General features: G+C 55.7%; 1 protein-coding gene across 4 annotated transcripts in view; it reads left to right on the top strand.

Annotated features, from left to right (window-relative positions):
* The window catches only part of RPS6KA2 (ribosomal protein S6 kinase A2), a 304,538-nt gene that overhangs the window by 244,415 nt on the left and 47,957 nt on the right, over positions 1–12,166 (top strand). For all 4 annotated transcript variants that reach the window (XM_032837181.1, XM_032837184.1, XM_032837183.1 and 1 more), the window contains 5 exons: positions 217–297; positions 2,185–2,264; positions 4,779–4,885; positions 7,859–7,896; positions 10,270–10,412. In XM_032837181.1, coding sequence (XP_032693072.1) covers positions 217–297; positions 2,185–2,264; positions 4,779–4,885; positions 7,859–7,896; positions 10,270–10,412 — 449 coding nt within the window. The remainder of the gene's footprint in view (positions 1–216; positions 298–2,184; positions 2,265–4,778; positions 4,886–7,858; positions 7,897–10,269; positions 10,413–12,166) is intronic.

The following is a 12,166-nucleotide window of genomic DNA, read 5'->3' as shown; positions in this document are numbered from 1 at the left end:
CAGAAGGAAAGCAAATGTGGCAGAAAGACGACAGGTGTTGACTCTAGGTGGACAATTTAAGGGCCATCATTATCCTACTATTTCAGCTTTTGTGTCTGTTTGAAAAGTGTTGTAACAAAACGTTGGGGGAGGTTATTTGTAGCTAATGTTTTATGTTCCGTGTTCTCTAGAACCCCATCCCTGTCTCTTGAAAGCCTTTGTGTTTCTGTTTTGCAGTTCGGGACCGAGTGAGATCAAAGATGGAGAGAGACATTTTGGCAGAAGTGAATCACCCTTTCATTGTGAAGCTTCATTATGGTAAATAGAGTGAAACATAACCTACTTTTGAGAGGACCTAAGCAACCTTCCCCAAATCCAAGGAAAATGAAACAACACTAGGTCAGGAGAAGAGCCCTTCTATCACAGGGCCCGGCTTGTGAGGCAAGGTGCTGCCTACCCACTGCAGCCCGTAATCTCTTCTGCACTTGTCCTCTCTGAGGGAGAAGATCCCCTGTTTTAACCAGAGACTAAAGTGAGGGGGCTATACTTTGCTACTAAGAAAATTATCATTGATAAAGTAGTAAAATAATAATAATAATAAAAGGTATCTTGGCCTAGATTGAGGTGAATCTGTGACATATTTTTGTGTTGTTTTAGAAGAAAATGCTTCATGACCCAATAATTTCTTTAACCAGAATGGCATCAGCTTCATATTTTAAGTGAATATTTTGTTTCCAACATTTTAAAGAGAGTAGCTCATTGAACCCTCAAAACTTTCTATCAGGGGAGGTTACTGTTTCTGTTTCCTAGAATAGAAATGAGACACAATCAAATAATTGTTATTCTTGGTCACGTACCTGTGGCACCTCACAAACTCCTCAGAGTTTGCTTTCTGTCGTTGCCCTCCTCGGGGAAGCAGTGAAATCTTCAAACTAAAAATAATGAATGAGGGGTGCCAGAGGGCATTAACACTTACTATCCTATCAAATAATTAATATGAGGGAAATACAGGGGAGGAAAAAAACCTATCTTGTTGGTTTCAAAGGCGCTGGGTGTGGGGGTTTGTCAGCGAAATTGTCACAGATTGGAAGGAAGCAAATGTGTGAGCCATGCCCAGAGGTAGGAGGGCAGAGGCTTCTCGCTCTTTGCTGGTCACCTCCTGATTACTCAGAAAACACTTCAGTCCCCATAGAACATGTGTGTCTTGTCCTTTCAAAGCTGGTAAGAGCGACGGTGCGTGTGAATTTGCTGAAAGGCCCGGTGGCTGCAGACAGGTGCCCAAGCTCTGTCTCAAAGCCGCCCAGGGAGGCTGACCGCTCCCCTCCCACGGCCACCTGGGCCACTGCGCAGCTGCGGCTGTCAGATCCAGACCCCTGTGTCACTGCAGTTGCTTGTTGGCGGGGGGGGTTCTCTGAGGAAGAACCAGCCTCTTTCAAGGATTTCTAAATGTGTCTTCCATGTCGGCTCTGTGGTTGAGCAGAAGACACTTGCTTTCCCTCTGCCTGTCAAGCCCTAGGAGAGAGGATTGAATCCATACTTTATACAATTCTGACAAGGATTTTTTGGTTAGAGGTTATCGGTCTCTAAAACCCTAACACGTATCATGTTTCTAGTGTTTTCTTTTAGAAAGCCAGGCGCCCCTGGCTAAACGGTGGGCAACATGAGAAGCATGAACAGTGGGCCCGTCATCACGGCTCAGACCTACAACAGGGGCCCCATGTGCCATTATGCCTGGGGCTGATGGTCACCGATGCCTCTGGGAGGGAAGGGACCACATGATGGAGTTCCTTGAGCTGGAGCTGTCTACGGTACAGCCCTATAGAGGGCAGGAGCCTTGCCCACACTGGGTCAGGGCCATCATCCGGCTCCTCGCCAGAAGGCCGGTGGTGCCCAGAGCCCAGCATGGGTGGTGGCAGTAGCCAGAGAAGGTTGGAGCAGATCTGTGCCTCCGTGGATCTTCCATCCCTTCTGTGATTAAAAAGGGAAGAGGATAGGGAAGGAGAGGAGAAGAAAGAAGGGGGGGTGACCCTCTAGACTTAATGAAAGTGGGGGACACAGACTCATTCCTGCCAACCCTTTCCCGGAGTTCTGCCCCAATAAGGGCCCCCCCCCCGCCCAGCTACAGTCCTCTTTCTGGAACGTATGGTGCTGCCGCCCACTCGAGTTCCGGGCCCCCTGAGATACCAACCCACCCTCCTTCCACAGCCTTTCAGACGGAAGGAAAGCTCTACCTGATCCTGGACTTCCTACGGGGAGGGGACCTCTTCAGCCGGCTCTCCAAAGAGGTACGCGGGGTGAAGCTCGGGGGAGGTCTGTGTGCGGTGCACGTGCCATCAATACATGTGAGAGCATGTGCGAGGTCAGTGTGCATGCTGAGTGTGTGAGAGAGTGTGTGCATGGTGTGCACGTTGAGTGTGAGCGTGTGTTGTCCGTGCTGTGGGGGTTCCATGGTGTGAACGTGTGTGTGTGTGCATGAATGTGTGCATCTGTTTTAGAGAAGTTGCAAGGTCACACGGAGACGCGATCTGTTGTCTGTGAAAGACGGGGAGCAAACAGGTGCTTCCGGGCACTGGGAGCACCGACCCCCGCGCTGTGTGCACTGCCCCATGGGGAGCGGATGAAAGCAGAGACGGGCTTATAGTAGCGCTGGGGACACTGTTCCCCAGCATCTCACTCCCCGTCGTGGGAAGGTGCTGTGAGCATGCTCCCCACACGTGCGGGATGTGCTTCCAGAACGTCTAGTCGAGCCTCCCCGTGGGAGAGGAGGTCTCCATGACTGCTTCCAGCCTGGGGCTTGTCCTCGACCACAGTCCTGACAAGGAATTTTCCAGAATGTCACCCAGGAGAACACGATAGCTCTCTGGCCCCTAACAGATGTGAAGAGCTCTCTGCTTAGCGGCATGGAAAAAGCCAGTCTTCTGCTTCAGACCCCAACAGCACAGGGCTTAAGTGCCAGCGACTCTGAGCGGTTCCTTCACCTTCCACGGTGAGGAAGGCGGTGGCACGTCGGGGCGGCACCTTGCCCAGGTCTCCCATCCCTCTGGGGCCGTCTCACCCAGCACAGCCTGGTTTACTTGCCTGTGACAGTGTGTTCAAGTTGTCCTCTCCCCTTCTCTGGCCCTCCCACTTTATGGCCAGGAGATCCTTCTATCCTGCATGGACTCCAAAGTCAGCAAAAGATCAAAGTAGAGCCGGAGGAGTCCCAGGGCCCATGGGCAGCTCTCTCCCTCTCTCCTTCTCTCCCCAGTTTTTAAGGGTCCCTCAGACCGCGCACAACTGATATACCGGGGTCCTTGCAATACAGGCGGGGCCGTCAGATCCTGCTTGAACCAAGAGCCCTTCTGGAGCAGGTGTCTGGAGCCTGCTTTGCTCACATGTTCCCAAAGATGCAAAACTATTGGCCCCTGCCAGTCTCTCCCCCGATAAGTATCGATTTCCCTTCCCCTCTCAGGCCACGTGGGCTTTGGTTTTGTCTAGCATCTGACATGACCCACACTGTCATTGGGCTTCCTGACCAAAAGGCAACAGTAATTAGCAAAAAACACGGTAGGACCTCCCAAGGGGAACGTGCGTCTCCCATAACACCCTTTATCTCGGAATAAAGGCAAAGTCGTCAAGTGTGGGCGCACCAGATGCTCGGGAACGACGTGGGAAAGTGTCCTCTTTCCGTCCTCTTTCAGCAAGGCCATCGGACCGCATCCTGCCGTGTATGGGTCCCTGTACTGACGTCCTTCAGGGACGCGCATGGTGGGGTGTTTCATTTCTGCACAGAGGCTCTTTGTCACTCGTACATGGGGACGATCGTGAGATGTGCCCCAGGAACTCAACGAGTGGCAAAGCGGTCTGAGCACAGACCCGCAGACCAGCCGGGCTGGATCCAGAGACAGAAAAAGGCAGTTGAGAGAGTATGACCGCTCGCAGGACCAGACTCCACGTCAGCCGGCAGACTACGTTAACCAATCTCCCAGCCAGGAAGGGAGACTGTTGAGCACGGGATCTGGAACAGGAGGTTTCAGAGGCCAGAAGGGCAGTGAGGGTTGGCAGGTCCCCGAGGTGACCACCCAGGACCACGGGGCAACCGTGAGTCCTTGCCCCCATGGGAAGCGCCCCGTGTTCCGCCTGCGCCCGCCTGACCTGGTCGCCATCCAGTTCCCCAGACGGCCCCTATGCTAACTCTGCGCGCCCCAGGCAGCCAGTGGCGTCACAGTGGTTCTTCCTGTGTCTGCGTGCACAGAGGGGATTCAGGAGTCACATCAGTGACACTGATTTCTCACGGTGGATGGAAAACTGGCTTGTGATAGCAACCTGGCTTTCTAGTATGGCAGCTTTAAATATCACCAAGCACAGGAGGTGCAGAAACGTCCCCCAGACGATGCCTCTGACGGGTGCTGGGCACCTGGCCTGGTGTATATATCCGCTCGCCTGAACCTGGATGCCGGCTCAGAGACCCTGCCGCCCACGGGTCCCTCTCAGCCGCTCGTATAGAATCTCAACCCAGAAATACAGCCCAGAGCTCCATGATGCCTGGGGTGGGAGGAGGAGGCGACTGAGTGCCCCACTTACGGGCTAATCGAGCCATCTTTGTAGGGAACGGCTCTTCTGCCTTCCCTGATCCCCAGACCGGAAGGAGCTCCTGTCGCCTTTGTCAGAGCCGCAGGGCAGGGTGGGGGAGCCCGCGACCCTCCACAGAGCAGAACCGAGTCGAGTCACTTGGCGGGTGACTCTGATGTCGTCTGGCAGAGTTCTTCAGGACAGACCAGCCACAGACTAAGCCCAGCGACCGTGTTCTGTCTTCCTAGGTGATGTTCACCGAGGAGGATGTCAAGTTCTACCTGGCTGAGCTGGCCTTGGCTTTGGACCACCTCCATGGCCTGGGGATCATCTACAGAGACCTGAAGCCTGAGAAGTAAGTGGGAAGACGCCGCCTCCACGCCCCCCTTCTTGCTGCCCCTGTCTGACTCCCCCGTGGGGGTGCACAGCAGGCAGTAGGCTGGGGCCCTCCTCCTGCGGGACCCCCGCGGGCCCCGCCTGCTCGCCCCGACACGGTGCCCGGACAGGTGTGGCTGGCGCGGGTCGGTACAGCCGTTCCCAGCTGCGCCTCTCGCCTGGTCCTCGTAACAACGCTCTGGGGCAGGCCAGGCCCTGTCCCCACTGTGCAGAGAAGGCCGGGCAGGCGGGGGCACCCCCCACTCCTCCTGCTGTGCGGAAGCCTCAGGTGTGGCCGCCTCGAAGCTGGCTTGTCTCTTCCACCCTGGCCCCTTCTGTGCCGTCCGCCCGCAGAGCCCAGAAGCCCTCCCAAGACTCCCACGGGCCGTCTCTGGTGGCCGTCAGACGAGCTGTGCAGAGGTTTTCTAAAGGATGGTGGGACGGGTTCCCCAGATCTTCCAGGGAGATTTTGCCTGTCTTTGGCGGTGATCCTCCCCAACATTGTAGGATATTTGAGCAACCTGTCCTCAACTGAAAGATGAAATTCCCTCCAAAATCACAGTTTCCATTTCAGGCTTTTTCTCATATCCCGTGTCGAGCTGACACAAAGCAGTAGGACTGGTGGACACTATGTTGGGTTCAGTAGGACTGACTGACCATAGTCCCGAAGGCGAAGTCGCTGATTTTCTCACTCGGGATCCACTACCCCATGAGACCATTGGATTCCACCCACCAAGGCCGAGGTCCACGAGTACCCCTGGTAGAGCCTGGTGGGACATCAGCTCTGGGCCCACGGCAGCCCGTACCTGCAGGCCAACTCGTCACCGAGGGCTCGGAAAGGGGGCTTGCAGCCCGAGCCCCTCAGCTCTTCCTCTTTCATGGGCACCGCGCTGAGGAAAGGACAGTCTCCCGGCTGCCATGTTTGCTGGACGTGGTGGTCGCTTACGGGAAGCGTCTGGGCAGCGTGTGTCCACACAGGATGCAGAGCGCGTTTGTCCCACACCAGCGGGACGCTCTCATCCCGCGGGGCTTTGACATACGACCCACAGCAGTTCGCCCCAGTCGAACATCACTGGCCACACACGTCCATCAGGGCCCCAATAATTGCACAAGGCCCTATGTTCAGCGTCCCCGTGGGGAGAACGGTAGCCTGTCAGATGCCGCTGCTTCCCCCGGCAAGCGGTCTCGGGAGGCTGATCTCAGAGCTGTGAGCCCCAGGCTCCTGGGAGGTGTGCTCCCTGCTTTGCTCTCTCTTTAAAGGTCAGAGGGATCTTTACAGTTAAAGATGGTAAGGTTTCATCACAGACTTGGAGAAAGAAAATTTTGTTGTCAAATAGAATTAGCAGGGAATTCATCTTGAAAGCTGCTCGTTTCTGGGCAAAGATTAAGTCAAACTGAAAAGCAAAGATGAAAACATTCACCTCTTTCTTGACAAATTGTCATCTTAATGATGCACTCTAACATTTTCCTTCACGTTTCAATAAAATAGTAGGTCTCTCTCTCTCTCTTTTTTTTTCTTTGCGATCCCATGGCAGATTTTTTTAATTGTGCTAAGAAAAACAGTAGAAAATTAGCACCTTTTTAAAAAAGAGTACTGCTTTTTTTTTTTTTAAGATTTTATTCATTTATTTGACAGAGAGATCACAAGTAGGCAGAGCGACAGGAGGGGCAGGCTCCCCACTGAGCAGAGAGCCCGACGTGGGGCTCGATCCCAGGAACCTGAGATCATGACCTGAGCCAAAGGCACAGGCCCAACCTACTGAGCCACCCAGGCGCCCCTAGAAAATGAGCACCTTGGCCCTTTGTTGGGTATGTGGCTCTGGGGCCTTATACACACTCGTGTCGCCGAGCGTCCACCAGTGCTGCCCGTTTTCCAAACTCTTTGCATCTTACAAAACTGAAACTCTGTCTCTGTGAGATGCTCACGCCCCCTGCACCTCCCCGCTCAGCCCCTGGCACCCTTGACGTTCTGCCTCTATGGATATGACCGCGCTAGGTCCCCCGTCTAAGTGGAATATACGTTTCCTCTGTTGCGCGTGGCTCACGGCACTCAGCACCTTGTCCTCAGGTCCATCCGTGTGCTCATGTGTCAGCACATCACTACTCTCCCTGTTTAAGGCAGCCCGTATGAATCCTCGAGGCCTTGCTGTGGTTTCTCTCCATTCTACTTCCTGGTCTCTTTAAGGCTGGACTAGCACCCCCAGGAGCTGATGGGACAGGATTTAATTACAGCAAAAATAAAGAAATGGAAGTCTAGGAGCCCTGGGAACCCTGAGGGCTCACAGCCTGGAAGAAGGGCTTCCCCAGGTGCTGGCCTGTGTCTCTCGCTCTGCCCGCAGTGAGGGGCGCCCTCCCATAGGAGAGCTAGGAAGAGCAGGGCCGACACGCCCTGTAGGCTGATGCTCTCGTGTCAGACGCCGGTGGGACAAACGCTTGCACCTATGACAAGGTGAAGCCCGCAGAGCGCCAAGCCTCCTTGATGTGGAGGCCCCAGGTAGCATAGGCTTCCCAGCAGACCTTGGATCAGTCCCGAGAGGCAGGGTGGGGCTCACAGAGAGGTGGTGGGAAGAAAGAGCGTGCCCCTGGCCATTGAGGGCCTGCCTGGATGAGGAAAAATTCCAGAGGCTCCAGATCCCCACAGGCCGAGGCCATCCTGGACCCTCTCAATCACGTTCCTCATGCAGGACGGTCCGAAGGGTTCCTGAACCTTCCTGTGGGCTAAAGAAGGTCTCGAACCTGCAGATCCCAGCTTTTGCCTCGTTAACCCCAAACACCAAGAATCTGAATCCACTCGTGACCCAGCAGAAGCTGCTGTAAATCCCGAAGCCCACGTCTGCACGTGGCCGGCGACTCCATGTGGGGACTGCTCCCCAGCCTGGCCCGCTGTGCCCCCAGGTCAGCCCCCCGCCACCAGGCTTCTTGTAAAGCATCTGTTTTCTCTCCTGTCTTTCAGCATCCTGCTGGATGAAGAAGGACACGTTAAGATCACAGGTTTGTAAAACCCATCAGTGTCCTGGGGACCTCACCTCGGCCCTGCTCAATGTGGGGGCAGCTCAGAGCCCAAGCCCTCGTAGCACCAGCACGTGCCGACTGCTAAAGTTTCATAGAGCTCAGTTACGTTACATTGGTGCGCGTCCTCACAGCCTCTAGAAATGCTCAGACTTTCCAGGTTCCCTGCTGTTGCTCTCTCCTGACCAAAGAGCCTCCCCTGCCCACTCTCACCCCTGACTGTTCCATTCAAGAGTGATGACGCGCAGTGCTGGTGTCAGGGCAGATACCAGTGCCGTCCCCATAGCACGTCCCGACACTATGGCCCCTTCTTGGCTCCAGGTACCTCATGGGAATTCACGTGGGAACCTGCCTTCCTCCTCGAACCTCACACCCCTCCCATTGCCCCCAAATTAGATCCACCTGAAAACACACACCACCCCAGCTCCAGAACACCCATTGTATTTACTTCCTCTTGCTGCTGTCACCATCAATGCAGACTGGGTGGCTCACAATAATACACCTTCTCCATCTTATCCTTCTGGAGCCTCCAGAGAGCCCATTCTGCTGCCTTCTCCAGCTTCTAGGAGCTGCTCATGTCCCTGGGCTTGTGGCCCCATCCTCCCTGCACAGCCAGCAGCACAGCATTTCCGAATCTCCGTGACTCTGCCCCCAAATCCACATGAGGGCCCTTGTGTCACTGGGCCCACCTGGATAATCCAGGATAATCACCCCATCTCAAGATCCTTGGCCCATCCCTCCTGCAGGACCCCTTTGACCAGTGAGGTGACCTGCTCACAGGTTCTGGGGCTTTGGGTGTGGGCGTCTCTGGGGGCCATCCCCCCACCAGCTGCTGTGCTGACCTTCTTCTGCCTCATGTCCCTCCACACCCACTCCTGCCTGTCCCCCAGCTGGCCGTTCGTGCACTAACACTCTTCTCTCCTCCCCTGGAAGCTTGTCCCTGCTTCAGGGTACCTGGTCAACCCCTGTTGTTTTCTCAAAGCGTCCCTCAGCACTCCTGCCGGAGACCTCATCTTCCCTGCTCTGTGGCCCCCTGCGGTCGCGCTGCCCCTCTCTTGCTGGCCTGCCCCCCACCACACCCTGTCTTCTCCAGGGTGGGCTTACCCCGTCTTTGTGGATCCCCAGGGCTGGGCGGAGTGCATAGCAACTGGCAATAAACATTGACTACGTATTTTTTACATGCCTCTCAATGCTCAAAGTTCGGTTTCTAAAAGTCCTCATGAGCTTCCATGCCAGATCCTGATTATGCCTTTCATCAAGCCCTGAGCCCACCTGGCCTCTGAGGTCGTGCCGTCGGGATCACGGGGTGTGCGGTGGGGATGTAAGATTCGGTTAATGCTGCAGAAGTTCTCTGCCGGATGAGGAACTGTGCGCATCCTACAGAAGTCACCCTTGTGCCTCGGAGCTGGGGTGCATATATGGAGCTGCCGTGTCCAACTTAGGATAATATGACTGTGTTTGGGCTTTCTCTGGTTCAATAATCATGGATTCTGCTGTTATTATGACTATGATCAATCGTAATGTGGTAATTTGCCGTGTTGGCCAGGCCCAGATGACACGCAGCCCACCCCCCAGACTCCGATGCGCAGAGCAAGCCCCTCACACTGTGAGTGAGCAAACCCACCCATGGGTGTTTGATGTCCTCACCCAGCACTGGCCTCACGCCATCCTGACGAGGTCCTGGAAGGAACGGGTGGATATCATCCTTCTTCCCAAATGTGCGGAAACTGAGGTGCCCGCCTCTTAGAAGCAGGGTGTTCCCTGCGTCCTTCACCTGCCAAGTGCATGGACACACGAGCTTGGGAAGAAGGTGGGACATGCTGAGGGTTTCTGGGGAAGGAGAGGGACGCGCTCGCTGCGCACCAAGCAAATACCCCACGGTCCTTACCAGACTCACAGGTCTTCCCTCCCTGCCTCACCGCCAGGGACTTCCTTCCCCAGCAGCCTGAAACTCCCTTCCAGCCCCTTCCTTCAGAGTGACCCCTTCCCTCCCAACCCATCCCAGCAGCTCCAGCCAGCGGCCTCCCCCCACCCCCGCCCACTGGCCCTCAGCACCAACATGCCTGGGGCCACCTGCTGCGCCTCTGAAACAGCGGGGCTCCTGGGACTTCTGCAAAATGCAGTTTCCTGATGCTATTACAGGTGCTCCGGGCTTTGCCGATTCCCGAAAGACCTTGAGTTGGGGAACATACCTGTGGGGGCGTGAGGACGCCTGCCTCCGAGGAGGGTGCGGTGGCCGGGACAGAGTGGGTGGAAGTCACGCCAGTGACCCGGAGGCTCGCGGGCTGGGCGTCCGCGTGGAAACAGTCCCGGTGCTCCCCGACTCAGGCAGTGCCCTGTGCTTTCTCACTTCAGACTTCGGGCTGAGTAAGGAGGCCATCGACCACGACAAGAGAGCCTACTCATTCTGTGGGACGATAGAGTACATGGCGCCCGAGGTGGTGAACCGGCGGGGACACACGCAGAGCGCCGACTGGTGGTCCTTCGGCGTGCTCATGGTAATGGCCTCCCCGGTCCGAGGCAGCGTCCCTTGTCACTGCTCCCCAGAGCAGGTCCCGTGTGTCCCAAGCCCAGCTTCCAGGAGTCCAGGCCACCTGCCTTGCCACCACACCACCGGCCTCACTTCCTGCATGCAACCCCCAGGACCATGTCTGGAGGTGGGATTCAAAGGTGAACCTTAGCTTGGTTCTGTCTTGTGTCTTCTTGGCACTCTGACCCGTTGCTGTTATCAGTCTGTCATCTTCTGTTGTAAAGACTCTCCTCAGAACGTTTCCCCAGCACAGGCCTTCCCTCGGCACCCCATGACCTCACGCATGGACTCCCATCACAGACAACACTGCCCAGGCTCAGTGAGCTCCGTGCCCCGTGGGGGGCGACACGGCTGTGGGCTCCCCAGCCTACCCTCCACCTGGGTCCCCTGCCCTTTCTTGTCCCAAAGCTACAGGAATGCTCTGGACTTTGGGGAATATCACACAGAGGTTGGTTCTTGGCTTTTCTAAGGGAGACCTGGTTCCAGTGACCGTGTGGCGTCGTTGGCACGACGGGGAATGTGGGTGCTGGGCTTTTCTTAACTGAACTGGTGGCATCATTTTTGTCGAAAGAACCCTGTAGTCGGTGTGTCACAGCAGCTGGGGGAGCACATGGCGCAGGTTCTGGCCCTGTGGTTTCACCTGGTGGCTGGAAGCAGGAGGAAGGCTCGTGGCGGAACTCGCTCAGAGTTTGTAAGACATCTTCGCATTTCATCTGAACCAAAAAAATCTCGACATTACGTGAAGAGACTCTAAGTGGAAATAAGGCTCTTCAGTGATTGGTTTAAGATCACATCATGCCTCTACAGCCACATCTTCGTATCGTCCCGGCCACCAAGCCCTTTGGTCCCAAGGGGCACGAACTTGCAGCCAGATGTCAGGATTCCTGCGTTTGGCACTTCCTGGACAACACCAGGAATGACCTCCAAATTGCCATTTGCAGTGGAAGGGATGGGTCTAGTGTGGCCTTTAGTGTCGTGTCTGAGCTTGGCTCCGGAGGGAGGTCCGTTGAGGGCATGTTGTGTTTACAAGGTGCCCTCCACTGGCTTTGTTAAAGGGGGGAAGAGCCATGGAGGGAGCAGCCCGACCTAAGAGCTTCACGCTGGAGGGGCCGCTGCCCATCCCTTGTGTTTCTCCACTGAGGAGCTACACCCGTGTCCTCTGATGATCCCCAAGTGCCCTCCAGAGAGATCGTATGAAGACACCTACATTGATGGGGGAGATCCTCGTCCTTGAACAAAATCGAATGTCTGAAGTTAGGTACTTGTAACTGGACGAGAACGTAAGCCCTAGTGAGGGTCTCCGTTGCCACGGCAGGACGCTAGCATTCCACACGGGTCTGGAGTGCAGTCTTCAGGTTGGACGTCGGGGCTGCGTTCCCTGCGTGCTTTGGAAGCCTCTCCTGGGTGCTGCGGTGTCACACGTCACAGCACCTGGGGTGCTTCTCCCGTTCTCCGGCACCGAACGTGTTGGATGTCCACCGCAGCCGTCTGTGCCGATCGTCCGTACGCAGCTGCACACCTAGAGTTCGTTCGGGGCTGCCGTCTCCAGCAGCCCCGTTTTCAGATTAAGATGCAGCTTGCTCTTGAGTTCGTGTTTAAGACTGTTGGTCAGCCGAATGAACTCAAACTGTAGGCTCCCTTCTCTCTTCCACAGAAGCTTCTCAGTCCGCGGCTCCAGGCACCGTCTGGGCTCCTCTGTGTCGGGGCCCCAGGGCTGGCCCC

Source organism: Lontra canadensis, unplaced genomic scaffold, assembly GCF_010015895.1.
Source record: "Lontra canadensis isolate GAN:19392208 unplaced genomic scaffold, GSC_riverotter_1.0 scaffold97, whole genome shotgun sequence".
NCBI classification, from domain to species: Eukaryota; Metazoa; Chordata; class Mammalia; order Carnivora; family Mustelidae; genus Lontra; species Lontra canadensis.
Note: the sequence above shows the minus strand (reverse complement) of the source record. Positions and strands in the feature narration are given on the sequence as shown.